We start from the raw sequence: 23,884 nt of genomic DNA on the forward strand, positions 1-23,884 counted from the left end.
ATTCATTTTTACATTTGTCATTTAGCAGATGCTGTTATCCAGAGCGACTTACATTAAGTAGTGAGTGCATACATTTCTTAATAGAATGTAATTGTTGAAATATACATTTATTTTGAAATTACACTGTGGTGTAAGACTTGACATGCTTTGAAACCCCAAAACCAACTGAATTGAATGAATATCACTCAGTGGAAAGACAAGAGACCTCTGTATTTCATCAATGGTGCACAAAGACCCGAACGCAGAGGTACACAGTACTAAAGCAAACTTTATTTGGAGAAACGGCAGACAAAACAGCTAATGTATCATTTTCCACCCATTCCTTCCTTCTCTTTTACTCATGTTCTCTCCAGACTTCAATCATTCCTACTTTAGTGGATCCCTGTCAAATCCACAAGTCATCTCTCCCCGTCCTTGCACTGCAGTGATCTGGCCTCCCCCCTCCTCCCTCTCTTCCATAACTTATGGCTTTCTGACCAGTCCCTTTGCTCGTCATCTTCGTTATGGTTGACAGGCCATTTTGTTTATCCAAGCACCTGTGAAGAATTGAGGTGGCCCGCCTGGGATCAGATTTTAAAAAAACAACAAAAAAACTGTCAACTCATTTGAAGTCTGAAGGACAGTCATGCAAACACCTTTTTATTTATAAGTATTTACAGAGCCCTAGCCACCCCTCCCCCAGTTCCCTCCCTCCACCCCACCGTAATGGCCGGGTTCTGGGTGGGAGGGGCTAGTGGATCCTTGTCAGCTCCTCCACAATCTTTATGACCTCGTCCACGGTGGCCTCGCGCTTCATGCCGCTGCCGTCGTCAATCTGAAACGCAGAAGGGGGTGTTATGTCAGCTCACTGTTCCAGCAGTTTGGATTGGCCCGCACAGCTGTGGTACCTTTATTAAGTGTCACTGCAGTCCAAAAAAGTGTGAGCAAGCTAGTGTGTGAGAGCGAGTGAATGAGTGTGTGTAGCGGTGTGAGAGCGTGCATGTGTGTTGGTACCTGTAGCGTGCTGACCACCTCCTGCATCTTGGCGCGGCCCAGGTCCAGGAAGCTCTCGATGAGGTCCCCGTCGATGAAGCCCGTGGCCTGCTCAGTCTTACGCTCTGTATGGAAGGACCTCCAGGTGCCACCAAGTCAAGGAAGACAAACACACACCTACACACATACCCCTACAGCAAAGTCACTCCTCTTACAGGGAACTCTGTCCTTTTGAGGACTGGAAGCTGCATTTACTCAGAATGTTCACTAAAATATGAGCACATGCACTGCTATCGAGATCAGATGAGTTCAGGGTGGAATGGCCACAAGCTTATTTTTTTACCCCATTTTCTCTCCAAATTACAATCTTTGGCTCATCGGTGCAACTCCCAAATGGGCTCGGGAGAGGTGAATGTTGAGTCATGCGTCCTCCAAAACATGACCTGCCTGGCTGTGCCACTTATCACACTGCTCTCTTAAACCGTAAGTCAGCTGCACCAATGGGTCGGAGGAAACACTGTTCGACTGGTGACCGAAGTCTGCTTGCATGTGCCGGCCCTGCCACAAGGAGTCACTACAGCGCGACGAGTCATGGAAAGCCCCCCTGCCAACCCCCCCTCCCACGGACATCTCTGAGCCAATGGCTCCCGGTCAAGGCCGGCTGTGACACAGCCTGGGATCGAACCTTTTGACCACTGCGCCACTCAGGACTGCCTGGTATTGTGACGCAATCATTTCCATGGTAATGTAGATTCAATTTATGTTAACCGATGTGGTTCATGCAATTGGAATGTATTTTTTCTAATGTCAGTTGAATCAGCAAATCACAGCACATATTGATGGGTAGACTTCCTGCTTTGCGCCTTGCAATGGACCCAAATCCACCCATTATGCCATCATTGACTTGTATTGGGACACCTGTTCTAGTCATTCTATTTTTATGGCAGCACATGCAGTCAGGAGTGGAGGAGGTTATTACAGTGACCGCAGTCATTTGGCTGGCCAATTACCGTTATCCAAAATTCCATGACAGTCACAACAGTATTGATTCTTCCCTGTGACTCCCCCTGTAATCAATCACTGTCTCATCTTATATGGGCGACAGGCAGACAGGCACTACGTGTCAACTTCATTCACACGTCATGGTAAAACACAGCGTCATTCATTCATATACGGGCTAGGCATGTTATGACAACCATTACCCTTCTTACAGCCACGTCAAGGTTGTACCAAGTTTTGCCACCCAAGTTGTGACAGTGATGCTCACCAGTTCTGAAAAGGCACTTTCAATGTGATACACAAGGGGCAGGCACCAAAAGGAAAGGATATAAGCTGTGCTCGATCTTGCCCACGCTCTTGATGACCTTGTTGAGTCGGTTCTGCAGGTCCAGCAGCAGGCTATACCAGCCCTCGGACAGAGAGGTCACAAGACCTAGAGACATAAGACAGATGGCTTGTCATTTATGGGAGAAGAGAAAAAGGAAAACCGAAATGGATGAGGTATGCAGAGCAGTATGCTCGCCACTCATATCTAGTGAAGGAGAAAAGATGAAAGCTGAGAGGGAATTTGAGTGTGGTTTGTCTGAGGGAAGGTGAAACAATTTTCTCTCTCCAATTTGTGCCTTCCGAACATGATGTCACAAATGTGTTGTGCAGCTTTTTGCAGGGGACTAATACATTTTCACTACTTTAAAAAGAGCCTGTATATATTTTTGCTTCATTGCTCATTAGCAGTCAACCTGGGAATGACCAGAGGTGCTTACTTAGAGAAAAGGTTCTCTTACCAGGAAAAGCTTTCAGCAGAATTGTAGAGGTGCCTCAGTGAAATAATAGTAATGGCAGAATTCACTGAACATTCAAAGCATCATTCCCCTTTCTTTATTAACACAGCTACGAAAGAAATGGAGAAAGGAACGTGACTTTGATTTTGGACGGTCACTTGGAAATTACTTTCATCCCCTCCCCACCTCTCATCCTTAAAATGGGTGCTTATGTAGTTAAGGTAAAATATGTAGAGCAGACCGCTACACTAACAGTACATAGCCTAAAAAAAAAAGACACGAGGGCATTCGGGACCTTGAAACCAGCATCAGTACTAGTTCAGTAGGCACCAGAAAAACAACATTTTGAAACCCAAGTGCTGCTACAGAAACAAGAACACAGATCTCTCTTTTGCGGTCATAAAATGTTTTGTGCTACTGCATGCTCTACGACCCTGGCGTGTATTCATTACCGCAAACAAACCATAGAAAAAACATTTTGCAACAGAAAAAAAATAAAGTTTCTTATTTTGACAAATTCAGGTTAGGCCTTCCCTGTTTCGTCTCATTTGGTTTCTAGTGAATACACCCCTGGCGTGTGGCAGTGGGGGCCATTACCGATCATGCCGTTGACAGTGCCAAAGAGGACGGAGCCCTGCGTGGGGGTGGAGCTCTCGCCCAGGTTCTGCAGCACCAGTGACCCATGGGAGAAGACATTGACAAACTCCCCCAGGTGGAACACGCCCACCTCCTGCAGGTGTTGTCGCTCCTCGTCTGTAGTGGCCGCGCTGCCAAGGGAGAGAGGAAGGGAGAGAGCTCAACTTCTATTTTGGTCCAAATTATTTCATGCTTTGGCAATGTGTACCCATTTATTTAGTTCTAAAAAAGGCTACATTTCCAAGATGGCACAAAAAGTTTATTTTTGATTCTAATCATTGTACCTATCTATTTATACATTTCTGCTTTGGAAATGTGTGCCCATTTATTATAATTGAGAGAAAGTGGCAGGGATAAAGCGCACGATTAGAGGCAGGCAGAAAAATATAACTGGGAAAAGCAATAGATGTAGATGACAGGTAATGAGTAAGAAAAAACAAGCGCGTGGGGGAAGAGTTAGTGAGAAATAAGAAAGGTACAGTGATAGAATGCACATTTGATGACTGAAGACAAAAGAGCACAGGAGGAAGGACGAGAAGAGAGAAACGGTGGCATCAACAAACATCAGAGAGAAGGATAAAGGTCAACGGGAATTCAGTGATCATGGATGATTAAGTCTACGGCTTATGGAGGACGGCGGGCAGAGTGCGAGGACATGTCTGGGCCGGGCTCCATCTCATTTAGTCCTTCAGCGATTCTATGCATACTATTTATTTCCCTCCTTCCAAGGTGAGAGGATTCTAGAGAGGTCAGATGCCACCTCACCTGTCTTTTTGACAAACAAAGAGGTTGAAGGCATTCTCCGCCCCCAGGAAGTTGTCATCGTCCAGGATCTCCACAGCACTCATCCAGTTGGGATTGAAGTCACGGGCGATCTGAGAAGAGTGACAGGGGAAAAGCAGGCGTATCACCAGTGGCTCAAATCCATTCAATAAACTTTATTAAGCCAAGAGGTGCAATTATTGATAAACAATGGTTCCAACTCATCACTCAAGTTTTTATTAATTAGAAGTGTTTGGTGTTGAATCCTCCTCGATTATAGCCCATGAGAAATGAGTGCGACAAAATAAAAGCATTCAAATCTATATTTTGGAGAATGCTGTATTCCAAGGAGGAACCACCCATGATGAAAAAAAACTGGATATGAGCAGAACACCAAAACAAATCGTCATTTAGACCTTAAAGTCTGTACCCAGTCTGGGTTCCAATTCTACACCCTCCTCCTTGAAGTGTGGCACTCAGCACATCCCCATCCTCTTAGGGGAAAAGGGTGGAGAATTGGAACACTGGCAGGGCCTCTCTTAGTATCGTTCCTTACCTCCTCAAAGTTGCCCTCCATGGGTTTATAGGCCAGCAGCAGTACAGACCTCATCAGGTCTCCCACCAGGATGAAGTCTCCTTTGGTCTTTAGGTAGAGTGCCATGATGTTGTTGTAGTGGTTACACTCTGTCCTCAGCTCCTTCTCGGCGGTCCACTCGTACAGACGCACCTGGGGCGGGCGCACATTGATGATGCGTTGATATTGACATACTCCAAAGCTCCTCAACAATTGTGTAACAAGGACTCGAAAGCACCCAGGTTGTTTTTTTTTGTATGAGACATGTTTATCACGCAATTACAATAAATACTCCCGTCAATGTTCCTTCCGATTCCAACGTTCCATTTGAAAGAACACTACTGGATAAAGTTAAAATCAACTAAATTCTCTGTAGTTCAAGTTTATCCCTAACACTCATTCCGTATGGTTGTGAGTCCGATAACTACAGTTTCACTGTGGCAGTCATTATGGCCAGTACGGTCCATTGTAGAGGAAGCACTGACTTTGACAAGGCAGCAACACAAAGTTTTTTTAATTTTTTGCAAACAAATTTTAAAGTCAGGATTGAGAAATAAGACTCAGCCTGCGGAATGTCTTTCATTTTTTAAAATTTTTATGCCAAGTACCAAGGGGCGAAAGTACCCGACTCTCTTAAATCAAATATTCCCTTAGGTGATGCATTAACTGCAACGGAGAGACAAAAGTGAAAGTTTTAATTTAAGTGGATGTAAAAATGTCCCTCCTTGTGAGTATCTACAACTATCGCTTGTAAAAATAGGAGCTGGCTTTAATTAGTATTTTTTTTAAATCTACTTTTTAAACCAAAAGTACTCACTGTGCTGTTGATGCTGGCCAGTAGTTTGCCATTGAACTCCACCATGGAGTAGACGGCTCCCTTCACCTCCTTCTCTGCAACCGTCTGCAGCTTACCTACACAGAATAAGAGAAATAACACCGCCTGGGTCAGGGCTGGTGTTACAGTAGCCTGAAATCCAAACTGATATGTTTAACTTAACCGTTTGTTTCACTGTGAAAGAATGGTGAAACCCAGATCAAATGGTTTGGATTCCAGGCAGTTCTTTTAAACAAATGGTGAATTGCAGCACACCAGTTTGGTTTTCAGGCTAGTGTTATAGCTCCCTGATACAGTATTCACAGCATCTGTTCACTCGGGAGTCATTCATCTTCACGACTGAGATGATTATCGATAGGAAGGTGCTATCAGGCACTGTCAAGGGAGGAAGAAGCATGGAAAGGTGAGCGAGAAAGAGATACAAAGATGACGGGAAGAAAGAGACAGTAGAAGGTGTGAGAAAGAGTGCGAGCAAAAAAACAGGAGGATATGAAAGAGGGGGGTGGGGGAAAAAAACAGGAGAAGAATGAAGGGAAAGAGTGAGCGAGAACAATGAGAATGGAAGAAAGGAAACGTTTGTCCTAACCATCAGTGTAGTGGAAGACGATGATGCGGCCTTGCTTGGGCTCCGCCTCCTCTGGGTAGACCATCGCTGTGCCAACGATAAAGTAGACCGCGGGGTCCCTGCCCAGGCGGCAGGACACCATGCTGAGGGCGTACTCACTCTGGAGGAACTGGTGGGCGTGGAGCACTGTGAGGATGAACACACGTGAAAAATCACGGTATTGAGGACAAATCACCACAAAAAGGTATGATTTTTGTGTACTCCTCAAGAGTACAACCATCAGCTTACCAATCACCAGTAACAGATCACATTAATTCACTTCAAATTGACAAATATTCTCCTTAATCAAGACTGTTTTAAGGGGGAACTTACCTTCGAAGGTGTGTTGGTCGACCACCAGGAGGCTGTGCACCTCCACCTCCTCCCCGAAGGAGGTCTCGTGTGGGGAGGTGCTGCTGGGGAACAGCTTACTGGAGCTCACACTGCTAGACAGAGCCTGGGGAGAGGTAGGGAGAGGGGGAGATATGGAAACCCAGACTATGAACCACCACAAGGCTAGGGGAAAAGTGTTCTTGTAAATAATATTATTTTTCTCCTTTCTTATCTTTAGTCATTATGTGCATTAAACCTAGACTAAACTAAGTCATCTGGACACCTTGTCAGCCAAGCGATGTGCATCACTAGCATTCAAACCACCCCCCCCCAGAAAACATAATTGCACTAAACGTGCTAAATAAAATACAGTAACTCTAGATGCTGATGCTTTAGCTCATATAGAGCGAAGTTTACAGATATTTCCGGACTGTTCTTTCACAAAACACACAGTTGCACTTAAGTCACGATGCATCATGAAAACCGTTGAATACGGGAAACAAGGCTCGGGGCCCATATTCAAAAGGTCTTGATCAGCACTCCTATTCTGAGAATACTTATGAATACGGGCACAGAATAGGAGATCCTGGCAGTGGTACAGTGAAATACCAGATGGTGTACAGCTACCTGAGTGCTCGCGCTGGGGCGCACCGCTGCAGTGGTCCCACTGGCGTCCTGCATCTCCACGCGGCTGGACAGCACCCCGAAACACTGAGACACTTCCTGGTAACAGATTCTCCTGAGAGGGAGAGGAAGCGAGAAGGGAGAATAAAGTGGAGAGATTGAAGGGGGGAGTGAGTGAGAGAGTGAGAAAGAGGAAAGAGTAAAAAGAAACAAATAAATGTAAATAAATAAATGTGTCGCTCTTGATTTACCTGAGGGTAAATCCATTGGGTAAATACACTTCTACTCTGTTGAACTATTTCTACTGGTGTTGTTCCCTCTTACCTGGGAGACTCGTAGAGGGGAACCGTGCGAATGTGGAGCTTCTGGATCTCGTCGATGGTCCCGATGGTGAGAGTGCTGTTGTTGGCCAGAGCCAAACTGTCAAAGACACAGAAACACAGGTTACAACCACACCAACAACAGATAAGTTGCATATTATTTTGAGCTTTGCAATCATTCATGTCCTTTCTTCAGAGTCCTTATATGAGGACAAATAACCACAACGGACTTCTTAGTCTCCTCTTGCACTGGTCTGAAAACACAGGACAGGTGACGGGGGGGTTTAAAAGGTTTCCGTTTAAACCTGTTCAAATCGTCTCACATCAGTCCAAATGGAGAAGACGTGCTAAGGATGCCACTTTGGACTATTGAGACGCGCGTGACTGACTAACCTGTCGGGGTAGCCCTCGGAGTTGAGCGGACACATGTAGTTGACCTCCTTGAGGTTGACATTGGAGAAGACCAGCTTGTGGTTGGAGGAGTAGATGACGGTGGGCCGGTCGGAGCAGGCAAACACGTTGGAGGTGGACAGGGAGCGGAAGGTCCTCAGCACCGTGGGCTGGGTGCCCAAAGTCACCTTCTTACGCTCGCTCAGCACGCCTGTTGGCAACACAACAGGGTCAATGCAAAACAGTTTAACAATAAGTTTGCCAACTTGACAGGATTAAACGCACCTTCAATTCAGTCTATTCAGGAGATAAGCGGCAATTCCAATCCAAAACCTTTTCCATTTTCAATATACATTGAGTGTCAATATCATTAGGAACACCTGCTCTTTCCATGACATACACTGACCAGGTGAATCCCTTACTGTTAAATCAGTGTACATGAAGGGGATTGTGTATTTGTGCCATTCAGATGGTGAATGGGGCCGACAAAATATTTCAGTGCCTTTGAATGGGGTATGGCAGTAGGTGCCAGGCACACCGGTTTGAGTGTGTCACGAACAGAAACACTGCCGAGTTTTTCACACTCAACAGTTTCCTGTGTGTATCAAGAATGGACATCCAGCCAACTTGACAACTGTGGGAAGCATTTGAGTCAACCTGGGCGGGCATCCCTAAGGAACGCTTTCTACACCTTGTAATCCCGACCAATTGAGGCTGTTCTGAGGGCATAAGGGGCTGCAACTCAATATTAGGGAGGTGTTCCTCATGTTTTGTACACTCATTGTATTTCCAATGAAGAGTTTGACATGTGGGTTGAAACAGAATCGAACTGCAGCTGTTAAGACAATGAACAGGCCCATTTGACATATCTTAACCTAATTTGTTCTATCAATAAATGACATGATGGTGCAGTTAAACCGTCTGGAATGTTTATTCAAATGTGACTCAATCAAAAGGCAACAGCAGTATGTGTTGCTCCAGCAGCCTGACCTGTAGTCAGGTCCAGGCCGAAGTAGAAGAGTGCTCCATCTCCCAGGGCACACAGCAGGTAGTAGCCGCCTTCGAACGTCGTCATCAGGATGGAGCGCGGGATAATTTCTACACACACACACAGACACACACACACAAACACGTCAAATGTGTGAAAAGCTTTGGAATAGCAGCAGAATTCCACTGTCAAAACAACTATTATTCATCCCCCGAGGTGCAATTAAGAAAAGTATTGACAGCTAGGTCACATAACAGCTTCCACATGGTTGTGCAACATTGCAAATGGATCTAGGATGTGTGGAAGCAGCAAGAGTGCTTCTGTCCCTTAGGATTCCCTCCACTTTCATGGACAAGTTACACAGGCTTTGAATAGGAGGGGTTTATAAACACATCCAAAAATAATGATAACAGGAGGACACAAAGAGAATGTCCAATACAGAGAAAAAAAAGGGATTTGTGTGCCGATTTTTTTGCAGCTTCCAATCATATTTTTTTTTAAATAAAATGTTCGATTTTACAGAAGCTTTACTAAAAGAACACGTTGGGAGCAACAAAACAGTGGGCGGACATTAGGGATGGGCATTTGAAAGTATGTCTATGTTCGAGTACACTGGAAAATAATGTAGCATACTCGAGTACTCGCATGTTAGCGTGAAATGGGGGCTGCGATAACAGTTGCTCCAATTACGGTTTGTTCTGATACTCAACTAAAAACTAAACTAATATTTTCACTGACAGACTCCAAACAAACACTTTGTCAGTGCTTGTATACATTTTACCTGCTAAATAGTTGCATTTATAAAAATGTTGCCGATTAATAGTCACCGTATACAAAACCTTGAATCGAGTACTCGTGCCCATCCCCAGCGGAAATGAGCTTTTTCTCAAAGTTACAAAGACTTACCTGGCTACACAAAGGTTCAAATCAGTTGCTCCATCTATCCATCCAGCCATCCCACCTGGACTATCCCTTTAGTACACTTGAATCTCCACCCCCTCTCACCTCCTCCGAGCATCTCCTTGTGCAGGGCGGTGAAGCAGGGCAGCTTGAGGACCCGTGCTGATATGTCCGTCCACAGGCCCACGGCGCAGAGGGGCGACTCTCCACCCTCCCCCAGGGGCGTGATGTCTAGGCAGGCCACCTCATGCTCCATTTCCACCGTGCTGAGGGGGGACAGACAGAACAGCATGAGATTGGATAAATGTTTTATTAAATTATATATAAAACTTTCTTCTTTTTTTTAAATAGTAAAAACTATAGAACACATTTGATACATATGTATTGCGTTTTTACTCCTAATATGAACAAAAACAGACGCACACAATGACTACACCTCACCTGCCCAGACTGGCATGCTCACACCCCCATCCCTAGTGTCTGCATTATTGTTTGCCACAGCGCCTTAAATTCTCCCAATTTGTTTTACCTTGGTCGCCCATGCCATTTCAATAACAAATCATTGGATACTTCCATTGTGTTAATGATGACGGACTGATTTACATGTGTTTAGTATAGGTATTTTTCAAGATGAGTGAAGAGAATCCTCCAAACCATTGGGTATGTCACTACACCCCAATATGGGAATTGGATTTATAAAGTGCATTTAAAAGGTGCTCAAAGCACTTTATGTTGTGTAGCCAAGATTTACTTAATTGATATATGTTTTGCCCCAGTGTGTGTTGGTACAGCCCACTCTCAAAAAGGCACAGCTTTTGCTACGGCTGAGCATCAACAGTCACTTAAACAGTGTTTACTGAACTAGACCACATTAGTAGAGCGTTCCTTGAAGAGCAGTGTAAGACAAGCTCAGGCATGGTGATGGCCTGTAAAGCTGACTCCAACTGGGTTCAAAGTGGTGTGTGTATGTGTGCATTCGGAAAGTATTCAGACCCCTTCACTTTTCCCACATCATGCTACATTACAACCTTATTCTAAAATGGATCAAATGGTTTGTTTCCCATCAACCAATCTACAAATAATACCCTATAATAACAAAGCAAAAACAGTTTTTTAGAAATGTTGGCAAATGTATAATTTAAAAAAAAAACTGAAATATCACATTTACATAAGTATTCAGACCCTTTACTCAGTACTTTGTTGAAGCACCTTTGGCAGGGATTACAGTCTCAAGTCTTCTTGGGTATGACACCACAAGCTTGGCACATGTGTATTTGGGGAGTTCCTCCCATTCTTCTCAGCACATCCTCTCAAGCCCTGTCAAGTTGGGTGGGGAGCGTCGCTGCACAGCTATTTTCAGGCCTCTCCAGAGATGTTCGATCTGGTTCAAGTCTAGGCTCTGGCAAGGCCACTCAAGGACATTGAGACTTGTCCTGAAGCCACTCCTGTGTTGTCTTGGCTGTGCGCTTAGGATCGTTGTCCTGTTGGAAGGTGAACATTCGCCCCAGCCTAAGGTCCTGAGCACTCTGGAGCAGGTTTTAATCAAGGATCTCTGTACTTTGCATCGTTCCCTCGACCCTGACTAGCCTCCCAGTCCCTGCCGCTGAAAAAAATACCCACAGCATATGCTGCCATGTGTGAATGTTCCTGAGTGGCCAAGTTAGTTGACTTAAATTCACTTAATTTATGGCAAGACCTGAACATTTTTGTCTAACAACCAATCTGACAGATCTTGAATAATTTAGAAAATATTAAAAATGGGTAGATGTTTCTCAATCCAGGCATGCAAAGCTCTTAGAGTCTTACCCAGACAAACTCACAGCTATAATCATTGCCAAAAGGTGCTTCTACAAACTATCGACTCAGGGGTGTAAATTACTTTTACTTACTTATAGTTCATTTTCAATCAATTATACAAAAATGTTTTTACTGTCATTATGGGTATTGTGTGTCAATTTACACACAATATCCCATAAATTGTATCCATTTTCAATTGTGGCTGTAACAACAAAATGTGGAATAAGTCAAGTGGTATGAATACTTTCTGAAGGAACTGTGTTTGTCATTTCTTCTGTTGATTTAACTTTTATTCATACTTAAAGCTACAATTCAGTTGGCCTGGGGCTCACCACGTCTCAGGTGGTGTTTAACAACACTGTAAATAAAGTTGAACTGGATTTGAGTTGTGTGTACCTGATCTGTTTGAGTTCCCCAGAGAGGATCTGGAGATAGTAGAGGGCGCGGCCCACGGCCAGCACCACCTGGGAGGAGTTACATGCGGCCACGCTGATGTTCCGGCCCAGCGGCTCCTTCCACTCAGACACCAGGGCCTTGCTGTCCTGCATTACCAGACGCACACCGCCCGACGTGATCTGAATCACACACACAGTACATAAATATATTGGCACCGTTGCACGATTCACTGTTTGAACACTTTTAGTGTTCACATGTGTATTGGTTTGATTCACAACAGCACCTACAAATAAATTTAGTTTAAGGCAAGTGATTCTTGTTCATGTGCAATTTCTCTCACCTGTTGTGCCAGGTGCCCACCGGATAAAAACAACCATTAAACATCAGTTTTGCAGAGGAAAATATATTCTGCTCCATTGACAAAGTGCAAGCGTGTGTGTGGCACAGGTGTGTGTGTCCGCGTGGCAGACGCACATGATGGCGCAGTGACTGTCTGATGAGGAACAGGCCGTAGTGAGATAGGTTATAGGCCTACATCACGGCCTGGATAGAAGCAGTCTACAGTCTTCAGAACGGGATAACAATTGCTTTATTTGCCTCAAAATAGAACAATAAAAAATATTTGTCACCTCTCATAAAGCTGTGATTGAGAATAGCTGAGGCTGTAGACTTTCATTCTTGAAAGCCACTAACTTTAGGACAACACCTTCGTAGGCTTGAATATTTGGGAAATAAGCTCCTGTTCATCACTAACCATATCTTAAAGCTATTACGGTAGGCCTAGTAGGAGGATAGGTTTTTGGCCATTTGGTTTTCAACCTCGCATGGAGGGATTTTTACAGCCAGCATGGATCCCCAAATCCAGATGTGCAAAGCTGATAGACATACCCAAGATGCTTTAAATCGCAGCCAAAGGTGCTTCTATGAAGTAATGACTCAGGAGGGTGAATACTTACAGAAATATCGAATTTACATATCGAATTTTCAATAAATTTGCCCCAAAAATGTAAGATATGTTTTCACTGTGATTATGGGGTATTGTCTGTAGCTGGTTGAGAAAAACAATCCATTTTGAATTCAGGCTCTAACAACAAAATGTGGAATAAGTATAAATATTTTCTGAAGGCACTGTATATGTATTGCGATTCAATACAGATTTTATTGCGATTCGATGTTCCAAACATATTGCTCATCATATGTCTACCGCAGAGGGATAAGAGAGCCATGAGAAACATTTTAATCAGTCATGGAAATAAATTAGTTTTGGTGCAGGTACAGCCAATTAGCACAAAAATATTGCAATAGTCAAAACTATACCACATAACGTGAAAAATAATATCCCTATATGCAACAATAGATTTTTTTCCCCCTCATCACTAGTGTGTGCGCGCGTATTTGTGTATACCTGGATGAGCTGCTGGTGGGCAACGTTGCCACAGTAGAAGGTCTGCAGGTTGTCCACAAAGCCAGGCAACTCAGTCTCCTCCACCTCCTCCCCACTTAGCATCAGCACCCTGAGGAAACACGGAACGACTTATATACTTAAAAATATAAACACAACATGTAAAAAGTGTTGGTACCATGTTTCATGAGGTGAAATAAAAGATCCCAGAAATGTTTAATATGCACAAAAAGCTTATTTTGCCCAAATGTGCACAAATTTGGAGCGTTCACCAGAGCTACTGGCAGATAATTTTGTTAATTTCTCTACCATAAGCCACCTCCGTAATTTTAGCGAAGGTCCAACAGGCCTCACAACTGCAGACTACGTGTAATGACACCAGCCCAGGATCTGCACATCAGGCTTCTTCACTGGCGGGTTAGTCTGAGAGGAGCAACCTTGACAGCTGATGAACCTGTGGGTTTGCGCAACCGAACAATTTCTGCACAATCTGTCAGAAACCGTCTTAGGGAAGCTGATCTGCGTGTTTGTCATCCTCACCAGGGTCTTGACCTGACTGCAGTTGGGTGTCGTAACAGACTTCAGTGGGCAATGCTCACCTTCGATGGCCACTGGCTTGCTGGAGACGTGAGCTCTTCACGGATTAATCTTGGTTTCAACTGTACCGGGCAGATGGCAGACAGCGTGTATGGCAACGTGTTGGAAAGCGGTTTGCTGATGTCAACTTTATGAAGAGTGCCCCATGGTGGCGGTGGGATTATGATATGGACATGCATAAGCTACAGACAAGGAACACAATTGCATTTTATCGATGGCAATTTGAATGCACAGAGATACCTTGACAAGATCCTGAGGCCCATTGTCATGCCAATCCAGGGCTTGACATTAACTTTTTTTTGTCACTTGTCCTTTGGATAAGTAGGACACATTTTTTACTTGTTGAAAAGCTGAAGTCACAAAAAAAGGCTCAGAATACCATCGGTCAAAAGGGTGGCTGAAAATAAGTGAAGTACATAGGAGGGATCTGACATAATTTTCTGCACTTGCCCATTGACAATGTTATCCTTCCCTAGCAGCCATCCAAAATAAAATAAAAAAGTACAATACAAAAATGACTGCTACGCATTTGGCTGGCATGCTACAGGAGGGACGAGAAGAATCATGACATTGATCGCTATACAACGCTGTAGTATATTTAGTGGCCTCAAATCTTTTCGAAAAGCTTATTCCACTCTGGGGGAGCTGTGGCACGAAAGAGACGTGTAATTAGCTTAGGCCGGTCTGTGCCCGAAGCTCACAGATGGCACAAGTCAAAGTGCATCGCTGGCTGTGCGGTTTTGTGCCGAGTTGTAAATCATCACGGGCTGCAGAGCAACTCTGCTGTCCTCAACTTGATAATTATAAACTTATTCCCATTTTTCCCCTTATCCTTCTCTCTTATTAGGCCTAAGCTACTATACGTGTTGTAGTAGGTTGCACATTGCTAGAATAAGTTGGAAAAGGGCATCGGCCAACTAGCCATTTCTTTCATTAACATTCCTCAGCTGTAGCCTATGTTCTTTGAGTCCTCATTTTATTTCTCCATCTTGTATTGTTTGTTCAATGTCACTTCTTGTGGCCTAAAATACATAATTCAAAATAAATCTGTGAATGAGAATAGCATAGACTCCAACTTTGATAATTATGTCACCCAGACATGTCACCCATTGAGCTTGTTCGGGATGATCTGAATTGACGTGCATGACAGCATGTTCCAGTTCCCACCAATATCCAGCAACTTTGCACAGCCATTGAAGAGTGGGATAACATTCCACAGGCCATTATCAACAGCCTGATCAACTCTATGCAAAGGAGATGTGTTGCACTGCATGAGGCAAATGGTGGTCACACCAGATACTGACTAATCTTCTGATCCACGTTGCTACTTTTTTTAAGGCATCTGTGACCAAAAGATGCACATCTTTATTCCCAGTCATGTGAAATCCAAGGCCTAAAATATTTATCTCAATTGACTCATTAACCTATATCAACTGTAACTCAGTAAAATCTTAGAAATTGTTGCATGTTGCATTTATATTTTTGTTCAGTGAAAATAGGCCACGTACATTGTAAAAACAAGGCTGGCCCTCCCAAATGATTGACATGCCTGAAAGCCAATCAGATTGACTTTCCCAACCAATAAGGATGCTTGGATGCAATGTAGGGCACTGCCCGACACCTCAAGTTATTAAGTGTTTACATGCTGTTGCAAGAAGGAAGTGCTGAGCAACTGTTCACATGCTGTTTCCTAACTAAGTGTTGTGTATGTCCATTGCAATAAGTGCAGTATCGTTATTATTATTGTTACAAGTGTGTTTATTGAGTGCGTCTAGCATACTCAATATTGTATTAGCATTGTTTATATTATATACATGCTATAGCTGCAATATGTTTATATCTGCAATGTGTATAGCCTTGTGTTGTGTAGTAGCTAGTACCATTCTACAGATTCTAGAAGTTCCCAGAATGTTCCAGCTCTTTCTGTGCACCAGCACAGGCGCAGTAGCCCTAAATTAAGATCTCAGCCAGCTATAAGGCTCCATGGCCTTAGGCCTTCTACATATATCTCTCTGGCAGTGTATATTCTTTAATGATGTCTAGATGCTATACTATGGGATTCATTCATATGTTTATATTATACCACAGTTTGCTCATCTGCTTATTGTTATATTACATATGTACAGTTATCTTAGTAAATTCAAATGATTGTATTGTTTCCCCTTTTAGAACCACACAAAAAATATAAAGGAACTTTAAAAATCAAATCATCTATGCCCATGTTTGCGTGTGTTGGTGACCAAGTGTTGAGTATGGGCCTCAGCATCATGTTCTGACCAGACAGCACTGTAGTGGGCATATCTTAGTGAATTCATTTACGTGTAATAGCAGGTGAAGAGAGCCAGCTGGTTGTTTTTTCATGGTCCTAGTTTTCACTGGATTTAGTGACCAACAGTTTTTTCATGCATTTGATCATTTCAACCTTTGTAAAATTGTCTCGTTACAATTAGTGTAAAAATCTATCCATGTCAACAATGTCTGACTCTGAAATTAAATAAATATTTTGTTTTATCTGTCTATTCTCCCTTTTGTTATAATATGTGTCAAATCAATAACTCATCATATAAACAAGGTACTGTGTGAGGCATTAGGCAAGGCTTCACCAGACTGAACAGGGAGCGATTGTATTGTGGTCAACACGTGCAGAACCTTTCTATAAGGCCACCACTGGTTGTCTCACCTTGTCTGGCCCACGAAAGACAGGACCAGCATATCGTCCGTCTCTCTCCCAGCCTCTGAGCGAAGGGGCCACAAACCTTGGAGGACAACAAAAAATATGGAGGAAAATAAAACATCCAAGTGTTCAACAGAACTAGAAAACAAGCAGCATTATTAGCTAGGTGGTGTTTCATTAGGACAAACGGAAAATGTTTCAAAGTGTTTTGCTACAGAAAACAAAAGTGAGCTTCTGATTTGGACAACTATTGGATTAAGAGTGCAGGTAGTCCCTCCCGGTTTTAGTCTGTTTTCTTCCATTTCAGTGCCTAGTGAACAGGAACCTGAACTAGAAAGGAGTCAACGCTGTAGCTTGATTGATCCGTGCCCACAGTCCTGGTGGGCCAGGGCAGTTTCTCAAGGTTTTCGTTCTCTATCTGGGCCTCATTGATTGGCCAAGTAAACAATTTGCTTCTCATCAACGTGTTCATGAGTATGTGGCCGATGCCAGAGACCATAAACAATTTTTTTTAAACTACAATCAAAAAAACAGCAATAATTAGACAGATGCAAACAATATGGAAAAAATCCCACTGAAGCCCCATTTCCATTGGCACTTTGAAGTCCACCCAGGTTGGGCTGGCCTTGGTGGGTTAGCTCAAATTGCATTTCCACTGCCTTCAGAAATGAGAAATGACGACATGTTGCTAGGCAGCCAATATGTGACTGCAGCTGGCATCGCTAATATTGCTAGCTAGCAAGATGTTGAAGAATTTAATTCACCCTCACCATGTTGTAACTAACATCCCATACACCCGCCAGTGCCAGCCAGACTCAGAGCCAAGTATTTAGCTTGCTGAAGTTAGCTAGGTAGCTAAACAGGCTAGCCTCTTAGAATGTAGATGTCTACCTAATTAGACACCCAAAAGTAACTGCTATTCATGTGTAATTACATGATTCTGACAAGCCAAAACATGATATACTTGGACAGATGACATCTGGGATAGTATGAGGAAATTATCAGAACATTCAAACAAAAACATGTATTTTGTGTGTGCTTGTAAGTAATATTTAATTGACAAGCTAACAAGATAATTATTGATGTGTACCTAAACCTCTCCAAAGTGGCATATATCTGTAAATTAGGTCATTCCAATGCTATTACATATTTTCAATTCCTAAAATTGGTATTTGTAAAGTATAAAAGCATTTTTTTTACCATATCAATCTCACTCAAACATTGTGCTGGTGTTATGGGGTATCCAGGGTACATTCAAGTGTCCTTTCAACTCCTCCAAGGTGTTTGAATGTGGTAATTGCACTGTTTTTGCACACCGGATGTGACTAAAAGTTATTGTTCCCTATAAAAACGAAATATCTATAACACCAATCTTTCTCAAACATTCTGGTGGTGTTGGGGGGGGACATCCAAAGTAGAGGTCAACCGATTAATCGGAATGGCCGATTAATTACGGCTGATTTCAAGTTTTCAAAACAATAGGAAATCGGTATTTTTGGGCGCCGATTTCCGATTATTTTCTCAATTTAAATTTTATATATTTTATTTAACTAGACAAGTCAGTTAAGAACACATTCTTATTTTCAATGACTGCCTAGGAACTGTGGGTTAACTGCCTTGTTCAGGGGCAGAACGACAGATTTTGACCTTGTCAGCTCAGGGGTTCCAATTTTGCAACCGCAGTTAACTAGTCCAACGCTCTAACCATTGCACTCCACAAGTAATCTGCCTGTTACGCAAATGCAGTAGAAGCCAAGGAAAATTGCTAGCTAGCATTAAACTTATTTTATAAAAAACAATCAATCATAATCACTAGTTATAACTACTAATCCAGTTTAGCAGGCAATATTAACCAGGTGAAATTGTGTCATTTCGCTTGCGTTCATGTCAGGGAATATGCAAGTTTGGGCTGCCTGGCTCATTATGATCTAATTTGCCAGAATTTTACACAATTATGACATAGATTGAAGGTTGTGCAATGTAACAACAATATTTAGACTTAGGGATGCCACCCGTTAGATAAAATACCGAACGGTTCCGTATTTCACTGAAATAATAAACGTTTTGTTTTCGAAATTATAGTTTCCGGATTCGATCATATTAATGACCAAAGGCTCGTCTTTCTGTGTGTTATTATGTTATAATTAAGTCTGGGCCTGCTGCTGACTGAGCAGCAGCAGGCCCGTAATCATTCATTCAAACAGCACTTTCGTGCGTTTTGCCAGCAGCTCTTCGCAAGCACAGCGCTGTTCAAGCCTATCAGCCTAATGGCTGGTGTAACCAATGTGAAATGGCTAGCTAGTTAGCTGGGTGTGCGCTAATACTGTTTCAAACATCACTCGCTTTTAGATTTGGAGTAGGTATTCCCCTTGCGCTGCAAGGGCCGCGGCTTTTGTGGAGCGATGGGTAACGATGCTTCGAGTGTGGCTGTTGTCGATGTGTTCCTGGTTCGAGCCCAGGTAGAGGCGAGGAGGGGGACGGAAGCTATACTGTTACACTGGCAATACTATAGTGCCTATAAGAACATCCAATAGTCAAAGGTATATGAAATACAAATGGTATAGAGAGAAATAGTCCTATAAATACTATATTAACTACAACCTAAAACCTCTTACCTTGGAATATTGAAGTCTCATGTTAAAAGGAACCACCAACTTTCATATGTTCTCATGTTCTGAGCAAGGAACTTAAACGTTCACTTTTTTACATGGCACATATTCTACATGGCACATATTACTTTCTTCTCCAACACTTTGTTTTTGCATTATTTAAACCAAATTGAACATGTTTCATTATTTATTTGAGGCTAAATTGATTTTATTGATGTTTTATATTAAAGTTAAAATAAGTGTTAATTCAGTATTGTGTAATTGTCATTATTACAATTTTTTTTAAATAAAAATTAATAAGTTGTTTATTTAAAAAAAAAAAAAGATTTTATTTAAATCGACCGATTAATTGGCATCGACTTTTTTGGTCCTCCAATAATCGGTATCGGCGTTGATTAATCATAATCGGTCGACCTCTAATCCAAAGGTTTATCATGTTTTTCAAGCGCAAAGATAGTCACTCGGGGGACATTCGACGTTGCCATTATGTCATACATCATCAGATAACATTGGCAACAGGCTAGATTTGTTCCTCCCAACCTAAGAATTAACGTAGCTATAGCTCAAAAACAGACCAAATCGAAGCTTACCTTGTAAAAATGATTGCAAAACGTTGTGTATTTTATTTTATTTTTTAAAGTGTGACTCTGGGCTGGTGATCAATAACAGAAGGTCACATGCAGACAAATAAGACATCCTCATGATCTGTGGAGGCCCAGCTTTTGGTGTGAATTAAAGTATTCCGTGTTAATTTTGCTTACGCTTCACAACGCTAACCCGAACATAGGTAGCAGCCATCTTGAAATCAGGTCATCGGCTCAGTCTGCCCTTATACATCCGTATGCCCATATATGGTAGTAAATCACACCCAATATTTTAAGAAACAGATCAATAGCCAAGATATTCAGCTTTGGCCTCCCGGGTGGCGCAGTGGTTAAGGGCGCTGTACTGCAGCGCCAGCTGTGCCACCAGAATCTGGGTTCGCCCCCAGGCTCTGTCGTATCCGGCCGCGACCGGGAGGTCCGTGGGGCGACGCACAATTGGCCTAGCGTCGCCCGGGTTAGGGAGGGTATGGCCGGTAGGGATATCCTTGTTTCATCAGGTGCACAGTGTTTCCTCCGACACATTGGTGCGGCTGGCTTCCGGGTTGGATGCGCGCTGTGTTAAGAAGCAGTGCGGCTTGGTTGGGTTGTGTATCGGAGGATGCATGACCTTCGTCTCTCCCGAGCCTGTACGGGAGTTGTAGCGATGAGACAAGATAGTAGCTACTAAAAAAACAATTGGATACCATGAAATTGGGGAGAAAAAGGGGGTAAAATTACATTTAAAAAAGATGTACAGCTTTCTGCAGACACCCTGTCTTTGCAGATAGGGGCTGCTGTTCTCATACCAGACTGAATTGAATAAAAAAATATAATATGGGAACGTTACATTTAAGAGGCTAGCTAGCTAGCTTAATTCCTACCTTGCTTGCCATGGCATTGGATATTAGCTAGCAAACCAGACAGGTTTGATATGATGTAGCTAACGAGCATTCAATACAACCTGGTCAGCAAAAATTACTGCTAGCTGATGTTAGCTAGTTAGTTTCAACTGATTTGCAAGCAAATCTAGCTAGCATTCTATGGCTGAGTGTTCTTCCAAAAGTTTGTGTAGTACAAAAATGGATGAAGGATCCAGGTATTGTGGTAACTCGTGTCATGTCTGACTACTGCAGTACTGCTTGTCCATGGGCAAGCTAACAGCAACAAGCCCATACAAGCTAGCTAAATGTTGTGTCAGCATCCAGCAGTGATCAGCTTGGCGGTTGTATAGTAATGGTGTCAACATCCTGGAGTCTAATTGAGCCGGCACCAGTTGTGAAACTGGGCTGCGCTGGCCTGGGTTTCCCTCCACCCAGCTCGAATTTGAGAATTTCATTCAAGGCAGCTTGAATTTGGCCCTAGTGTATCAGAGGTAGAGAGACTACCATATATTCAGATCTGTCTAGGGGGATAAGAGCTAGGGGTCAATTTGGGTATTGGTCCAGAGAGAGCAGCATCTTCCTTTTTTCCAAGGGCCCAGAAGCCCTCCTACTTACCTTTGATCCCTGGCAGGTCGATGCTGGCGTGTTCGTGGATCCCAATGCCATTCCGAATTATCCTGAGGGAGCCCTCCTTAAATGCTCCGGAACAGGTGACCAGCTGGCCCTGTCCCTGTCTCTCCAGGTCCACTACACACATGTCCACGATTGGCCCCAGGTTGGTGAAGGTCTCCATCACCGCCACGTACGACCCTGAGTCGTTACTGTCCACATTGAGCTGGAAAAGGGGGTGACAACTCTAGATAAACAACAAGTGGACTATTGATGTCCACCGCCCAGCACAGAAAAAATTGTGAGGCATGCTTATCCTTTCTTAAACGCTTCAATTTCAAAGCTGGAGTGATGGCAATCTTCCCCTTGGTTGCCTACAAGTGCTATAAAACTATACCATGCTCAAAAAGCACCGTATAAAACCAGTTTTCTGTTGTTTTTTTCTCATTTGTCTTTGTTAAAAATCAACACTTTTCCAGGGGTTACATTCATCGAGGTATTTTCTGTGTGACCGGTCCAAACTTACCTTGACCAACTGGGAGTCGCCCAGTCTGGAACCAACAAACACCACACCGTTGTCTAGGTAGGTCAAGCACTCTGCAATGGACGTCTGCAAGGGAGGGAGGGAGGGTCGCACACAGACATTACTCTTCAGTAGTGTTGTAAAGGGATGTTTTGTTAATTAGTAAATAGTACCCTACAGCAAAGTATGTTTAAATAATTTCTAACTTGTTAACAATCTCTGCTAGTTAGTTTTTGCTACCATGTGGGTTTTAGCCTGCTTGAGCCTGCTAACTGAGTGTTAATTCACCTCTATCCACACGTTTCATTTTAAAACATTTCTTACAAAGGAGTTGTTTAATCTAACTGCTTAACTCAGCCAAAAAAAAAACAGTCCTCTCACTGTCAACTGCGTTTACTTTCAGCAAACTTAACAGGCCTACAAGCCCTCAGTCCAGCCTCTCTCAGCCTATTGTAGACAGTCTGAGTACTGATGGAGGGATTGTGCGTTCCTGGGTTAACTCGGGCAGTTGTTGTTGCCATCCTGTACCGCAGGTGTGATGTTTGGCTGTACCGATCCTGTGCAGCAGGTGTTGTTACACGTGGTCTGCCACTGCGAGGACGATCAGCTGTCCGTCCCGTCTCTCTGTCTTAGGCGTCTCACAGTACGGACATTGCAATTTATTTCCCTGGCCACATCTGCAGTCCTCATGCCTCCTTGCAGCATGCCTAAGGCACATTAATGCAGATGAGCAGGGACCCTGGGCATCTTTCTTTTGGTGTTTTTCAAAGTCAGCAGGAAGGCCTCTTTAGTGTCCTAAGTTTTCATAACTGACCTTAATTGCCTACTGTCTGTTACTGTCTCAATGACTGTTACACAGGTGGATGTCCATTAATTGTTTATGGTTCATTGAACAAGCATAAACAAATTTTCTTTCAAATCTTTACAGGAAAATGCCACGGGCACTATCTGATGTGTGGAGACATTTCACTACAGCTAATGTAGAAGGAAAAGCAGTGTACATTTGCAAATACTGTGCCAAATCAAATGTGAAGAATGCAAAAAAATGCAGAATCATCTGGCCAAGTGCATAAAGTTCCCTCAGTGCTCACAACAAGCAACCTCTGACAAAAGTCCTTCCACTTCTATTCGAGTTAAAAATGATGAACAAGACACCTTATTGATAGCAACAACTCACAGTCCTCCTGGAATCAGAAGATTTTTTTGCCTCAATGGATGAACAGTCAGAGAAATGCTGATGAATGTCTTGCTCGAGCTGTGTACGCAACTGGTTCACCTCTGATGCTCACAGGAAATGTGTATTGGAAGAGATTTCTGAATGTTCTTTGCCCAGCATACACCCCTCCAACCAGACATGCTTTATCTACTCATTTTCTGGATGCAGAGTTCAACAGAGTTAAAGTGAAGGTCAAGCAAATCAGAGAAGGCAGACTGTATTGCAATCATCTCTGATAGGTGGTCGAAAGTTCATGGGCAAGGAATAATTAACTACATCATCTCCACCCCTCAACCAGTGTTCTACAAGAGCAGACAAGGGACAACAGACACACCGGTCTCTACATTGCAGGTAAGCTGAAGGCAGTTATCAACGACCTTGGACCACAGAAGGTACTTGCACTGGTGACAGACAATTCTGCGAACATGAAGGCTGCTTGGTCTAAAGTGGAGGAGTCGTACCCTCACATCACGCCCATTGGCTGTGCTGCTCATGCATTGAATCTGCTCCTCAAGGACATCATGGCACTGAAAACAATGGATACACTCTACAAGAGAGCCAAGGAAATGGTTAGGTACGGGAAGGGTAACCAAGTTATAGCAGCAATCTACCTCACCAAGCAAAGCGAGAAGAATAAAAGCACCACATTGAAGCTGCCCAGCAACACCCGTTGGGGTGGTGTTGTCATCATGTTTGACAGTCTACTGGAAGGGAAGGAGTCTCTCCAAGAAATTGCCATATCACAGTCTGCCGATATGGACAGCCCCATCAAGAGGATGCTCCTGTATGATCTATTTTGGGAGAGAGTGGTAAGCAGCTGGAAACTCCTGAAACCTAGAGCAGTAGCCATTGCACGGATTGAGGGAGACAATGCCAT

The 23,884-nt window shown here is 43.3% G+C and overlaps 1 protein-coding gene and 1 non-coding gene across 3 annotated transcripts in view; both read right to left on the minus strand.

Moving 5' to 3' along the window:
- Positions 1-248: 248 nt before the first annotated feature.
- The window catches only part of LOC112248982 (DNA damage-binding protein 1), a 29,236-nt gene continuing 5,600 nt past the window's right edge, over positions 249-23,884 (minus strand). For both annotated transcript variants that reach the window (XM_042320878.1, XM_024418479.2), the window contains exons 8-27: positions 21,795-21,878; positions 21,275-21,494; positions 16,592-16,667; positions 13,318-13,426; positions 11,913-12,091; positions 9,825-9,985; positions 8,822-8,929; positions 7,835-8,042; positions 7,446-7,541; positions 7,125-7,236; positions 6,498-6,621; positions 6,147-6,311; positions 5,543-5,637; positions 4,708-4,878; positions 4,155-4,264; positions 3,351-3,520; positions 2,302-2,404; positions 994-1,117; positions 702-814; positions 249-560 (exon numbers count right to left, since the gene is read on the minus strand). In XM_042320878.1, coding sequence (XP_042176812.1) covers positions 731-814; positions 994-1,117; positions 2,302-2,404; positions 3,351-3,520; positions 4,155-4,264; positions 4,708-4,878; positions 5,543-5,637; positions 6,147-6,311; positions 6,498-6,621; positions 7,125-7,236; positions 7,446-7,541; positions 7,835-8,042; positions 8,822-8,929; positions 9,825-9,985; positions 11,913-12,091; positions 13,318-13,426; positions 16,592-16,667; positions 21,275-21,494; positions 21,795-21,878 — 2,499 coding nt within the window. In that variant the 3' untranslated portion in view covers positions 249-560; positions 702-730. The remainder of the gene's footprint in view (positions 561-701; positions 815-993; positions 1,118-2,301; positions 2,405-3,350; positions 3,521-4,154; positions 4,265-4,707; positions 4,879-5,542; positions 5,638-6,146; positions 6,312-6,497; positions 6,622-7,124; positions 7,237-7,445; positions 7,542-7,834; positions 8,043-8,821; positions 8,930-9,824; positions 9,986-11,912; positions 12,092-13,317; positions 13,427-16,591; positions 16,668-21,274; positions 21,495-21,794; positions 21,879-23,884) is intronic.
- Positions 5,090-5,225, minus strand: LOC112232512. The gene has a single exon (XR_002950663.1). It is a non-coding gene; the product is annotated as a small nucleolar RNA SNORA5 (small nucleolar RNA).

Source organism: Oncorhynchus tshawytscha, linkage group LG04 (genome assembly GCF_018296145.1).
Source record: "Oncorhynchus tshawytscha isolate Ot180627B linkage group LG04, Otsh_v2.0, whole genome shotgun sequence".
NCBI classification, from domain to species: Eukaryota; Metazoa; Chordata; class Actinopteri; order Salmoniformes; family Salmonidae; genus Oncorhynchus; species Oncorhynchus tshawytscha.